Here is a 5,159-nt window from a genome sequence, read left to right as displayed (position 1 = left end):
TCTAACCTGCCTGGACACTGCCCTGACTGTGAGAGACCGGGAGTGAGTGCCTGCTGTGAGTGCAAGACTGGCAGCACCACAGATAAGATGGGAGGTGAATCTTGAGATGGTTGAGCCCCTGGAGGGGGGCTGGCCAACCAAGCCCCAGGCTTGACAACGTTCCAAGCTGTACAAGACAAACAGCATTAACATGAACCCAGGCTTGCAATTTGCTCACTGACTACATGACTACATACTTCTCTAACCAGAGAGAACGCAAAGCAGTGCAATACATGTTTCTGGAGCATAAAGTTTATTAAGACAGAACCAAGAGAAGAACCAAGGAGTGGGAATAACTATCCCCACCACCACCAACATGAAGACAAGTGTAGGGGATGGGGGACATGCCCCAGGGTACAGTCCAGTCTCTGAAGTTTCAGCCAGCAGGGGAGGAGCGGCAGCCAGGCCAGGGTGGTGCCTCTTCTGGTCGCCCAGACCACTCCAGAGCATCCTCTAGGCTGGCCAGGGTTTTGGAGAGGGGGCTTTCCTGAAGGCGGTGGAGGTGCTGGATTTGAATCCCGTCATCCAGGTGGGAACATGACCAGGTCCCAGGGAGCTTGGTAGGTCATTCATTGGCTGTTTCTGGTATCACTTTATTATTAGCCCTCTTGCTGGGCAGCCCACAGCAGAGATATCTGGAGAGACATTTCCATATTCTCCCAGCCACCCCCTTCTTTTTCTGGGTGAGGCCAGAGGGAGTGACTGGGGACGTACTCTCGGGCTGCCCAACAAGGGTGGAGCTTCCTGTATCAGGCACATCCGGGAGGCAGTGGGTTCCTTCAGCGACTTTGCCATTGTTGTCATGGGTGCCACTGGTGTTGAGGGTGTCACAGGTGCCATGAGTGCCACCTGTGTCGTGGGTGCCCCTGGTGCCAGGGGTGAGGCAGCTGTCACTGGTGGCACTGGTGTCACAGGTATCACGGTTGCCAAGGGTGTCATGTACGTTGCAGGCCCCAGTAGGGTCCCAGGTGCTTGGGGCGACACAGGTGAGGCTGGTGTTCCGGGTGCTTGGGGCGTCACAGGTGAGGCTGGTGTCCGGGGTGCTGCAGGTATCATGGGTGAGGCTGTGATCCCAGGTGTGCCTGGTGTCCCGGTTGCTGCAGGCGTCACGGGTGAGGCTGGTTCCTCTGGTACCGCAGCTGTCGCAGGTGCTGATGGTGTGGCAGGCGCCCCTGGCGTCACTGGTGAGGCTGGTGTCACAGGTGTGGCTGCTGTCATGCCTGCCACAGGTGCGGCAGGGGAGCCTGGTCCCGCACGTGGCGTGGCAGTCACCTGCGTGATTGGCGGCTCGGGCGCTCCTCTCACCATGGGTGTTGCGGGTGGAGGGGGCTGGGCTGGGGCTGACGGTCCTCGCCCCCGGGCAGAGTGGGGGAGTGGCAGGCTCTCTGGTCTTCTCTCTTGACTCCTGGTTCTCCTGCTGCTCAGTGGTCTCCCAAAGCCAGGCGGGAATAAGGATGGACTCCTCAGGGCTGGCGGGAGACGTATGTTCTTGGCTGGTGAGGTCGGAGGAGACGGCCGGCCTCACCTTGATGGTGCGGACCCTCATCTTGGGTTCATTCATGTTACTGATGCTGCTTGTGTCTAAGCCCTGGATTAGGTCCCTGCACCAGCCCAGTATCATCTCCACTGTCACCCCAGGGTGCTCACCACAGGCTGGCGGGAGGGGCTCCTCCTGGCCCATGTTCACCCATGCGTGCTGCCCAACGTCATCTAAAGTGCCTCTGTCGGTAGGCTTGAGCGTTAGCATTCTTTCTAGTAAGTCTATAATGTTGGTGGATAGATATTTGGGCACATGGTACTGCCCACTAAGCACACGCTGCCGCAGCTCCCAGAAGTCTTGTCCCCCGAAGGGGAGGGATCCAGTTACCATGGTGTACAGGATGACACCGAGGCTCCACACATCCACCTCTGGGCCTGTGTAAGGCATCCCCAGGAAGAGTTCTGGGGCCATGAACGCGGGGCTGCCGCAGAAAGTATCGAGCTCATTTCCTGGGTGCCACTGGTTGCTAAGGCCGAAGTCCGAGATTTTTATGTTGTTGTTGGTGTCAAGGAGGAGGTTGCCCAGCTTCAAATCCCGGTGCACCACACCCCGCTGGTGGCAGTGCTGCAGAGCCGAGACCAGCTGGCAGAACAGGCCTCGGGCTTCCCCCTCCGTCATGCGGCCTTTGGCCTCCAAGTAGGTTTGCAAGTCTCCCCCACTGACGTACTCCATTACGATAAACAGAGTCTCCTCAGTGTCGATCACTTCCAGTAGCTTAACAATATTCGGGTGGTTTACAGTTCTCAGGCTGTCAGCCTCTCGAAACTGCTCCTTGACACTGGAGAGGCTCTGATTTGCCTTTTGGATGACCTTGATGGCTACCAGTCCCTTGGTCAGAGCATGCCAGGCCAACTTCACTTTGGCGAAGTGGCCTTCACCAATTGTTTCAAGGATCTCATAATGCTTTAGACGAGCAATCTTGTTAGTGGAGATGGCCATCAGGTCCTGTATCCCTAACTATACTAGCTACCACTAAGCTATACTAATTACCTAACTATACTAACTGTACCACTAACTATACTCACTACCGCTAAGCCCTCACTAAGAATGCGAACTGTTCTATCAAGACTGCGGATGCTAACAGTGCTAAAATCTATCCTAATGCTCACAACTATACTAACAGTGCTAACACTAACTATGCCAGTAAACTCTTAACTATACCAACTTACGCTAAGTATACCAAGGATACTAACAGTGCTAACACTAACTATACTATCTATGCTAAGAAACTACTAGCTATACCAACTATGCTAACAATAGCAATGATACTCTCTGTACTAATACTGGCAACACTAACTAAAAAACAAATAATAAGGTAAATGAGAAAAAGAACTAAGGGAAAAAAATGGTAAAAAACAGAAAAAAATGAGGAGGAGAAACTAAAACTGAAAGAAAAAATGATCAAACAAATTTAAAAAAATGAGAAAAAGACAAAGGAAAAAGAGAAAAATAAAAAGGAGTAAAAGGAAAAAATCAACAAAATGGCAAAAACACAGAAAAAAGCTCGCTAACTCTAGGTCCAGCCGTCAGGTCACCAAAATCAGCTTCCTGGGCTCTGTGGACAAAAACCTGTACCCAGCTGGGGTCTTATAAAGGGTTTTTTGTGAGTTTCATCACAGTGATGCCCTGTGAGGTCAGAGCAAGAAATGGACCAATCGTGGCTGGGGATAAACCCAGTGGTTTTCTTCCTTTTCAGCTTCAAGGCCCCTTTACACTTAGGAAAAAGGTCCCAAAGAGAGTTTTCTTTAAATATATTAGAGACTGGTATGCACTTTGTTAGAAATTGAAATCTGTGAGAGGCTTCAGCAACTTTTTCATTTCTAGTTTGAAAATTAGTGATAAGTTAAAAGACCTCATAATGTCTACACTTGAAATATTCAATTCTTTTTCCTTAAACTCTGGTCACAAAGTGATGATTTAACTGACTTGATGAAACTGTAGGAAAATGTTCTATTGTGTGAGACACTGGTAAAGCACATTATTAACGTTTATGAAGCTGAGAGAATATTTGCCAGGAGTGTCAAGAGCAGATTTCTCATTGGGAGCCTCAGAAGTTAGATGACATGGGTCAGTGTCTTTGAAATGTTGAAGGAAAGAAGCCGTTAACCAAGAATCCTATGTTTAGCAAAACTGTCCTTTGAAAATGAAACAGTGATTGAGGCATTCCCAGTTGATGAGAGCTGCGAGAATTCTCCGCCACCCGACCTTCCTGAGCCGGGAGTCCTTCAGGTTGGAATGAAAGATCCTCAGCAGTAACCCTGAGCCTTAGGAAGAGATGATCTCTGGTAAAAGGAGATGAATGGATGATTGGAAAAGTGAGGGCTACACTGCTGTAATTAACATGGATAACCAGCAAGGCCCTACTGTACAGCACAGGGAATTCTGCTCAGTGAAATGTGGCAGCCTGGATGGGAGAGGAGTTTGGGGAGAATGGATACACGTGTATGTATGGCTGAGTTTCTTTGTTGTCCACCTGAAATTACCGCATTGTTCATTAGCCATGTTGTTGTTGTTGAGTCACTTTGGTGTTTCCGACTCTTTGTGACCCATGGATGGCAGCATGCCAGGCCTCCCTGTCCCTCACCATCTCCTGAAGTTTGCCCAAGTTCATATCCATTGTGCCAGTGATGCCATCCAGCTATCTCATCCTCTGACGCCCTCTTCTCCTTCTGCTGTCAATCTTTCCCAGCTTCAGGGACCTTTCCAAAGAGTTAGCTGTTTGCGTCAGGTGACCAAAATACTGGAGCTTCAGTATCAGCCCTTCCAAGGAGTATTCAGGGTTGATTTCCATTAAGATTGACTGGTTTGATCTCTTGGCTGTCCACAGGACTCCCAGGAGTATTCTCCAGCACCACAGTTTGAGGGCATCAATGCTTTTGCACTCTGCCTTCTTTACAGTCTAGCTCTCACAGCCATACATGACCACTGGGAAGGCTCTACAGACCTTTGTCGACGGAGTAACATCTCTGCTTTTCAACAGACAAAAAGATACGACACTGAAAGATGAGCATAAAAGTTTTAAAAAAAGAAAAGCTAATACTATTGCAACTTTGATTTGAAGCTCCAGTTTTTGTTTTCAATTTGATTTGAGTCTAGTATATAAGAAACATTTCTAATATTTTATTTTTAATTTTGGGAGAAAATCTGATTGGTCTCTAAAATAAATGCATGTTTCTGTCCTCAAGGATAACATTTGTAAGTCTCCTCCAATATGAAGGTAAACCAGGGTCAGATCCCTTTGAATGCATCAGCTAAGTGACAGAAGCTACAGAATGAACTGATGTGAGGCAATAAACAGCAGTGAGAGCAGACTTCAAGAAATGGAACGGACGAACACTAGCGATACTTGCAGTAAGGTCTCTGAACCCGTATTCCGGATACCACCTTGAATAATATAGTAAAAAATATCCAGTAAAATTTTTTGTCAAATGTGTAGACCCTGTATTAGTAATGGTCTGTGTGCATATGTGCTAAGTCACTTCAGTCATGTCCAACTCTTTGTATCCCTATAGACTGTATAGCCCACCAGGCTCCTCTGTCTTTGGGATTCTCCAGTCAAGAATCCTGAAGTAGCTTGCCA

At 48.6% G+C, this 5,159-nt stretch overlaps 1 protein-coding gene across 1 annotated transcript; it reads right to left on the bottom strand.

Moving 5' to 3' along the window:
* Positions 1-604: 604 nt before the first annotated feature.
* LOC114116413 (serine/threonine-protein kinase MARK2-like) lies at positions 605-2,518 on the bottom strand. The gene has a single exon (XM_027973278.2). It carries the CDS (start codon positions 2,516-2,518, stop codon positions 605-607), a length of 1,914 nt encoding a protein of 637 aa, XP_027829079.2.
* Positions 2,519-5,159: the final 2,641 nt, after the last annotated feature.

The sequence above is a fragment of the Ovis aries genome, chromosome 9 (genome assembly GCF_016772045.2).
Source record: "Ovis aries strain OAR_USU_Benz2616 breed Rambouillet chromosome 9, ARS-UI_Ramb_v3.0, whole genome shotgun sequence".
Classification (NCBI taxonomy): Eukaryota; Metazoa; Chordata; class Mammalia; order Artiodactyla; family Bovidae; genus Ovis; species Ovis aries.
Note: the sequence above shows the minus strand (reverse complement) of the source record. Positions and strands in the feature narration are given on the sequence as shown.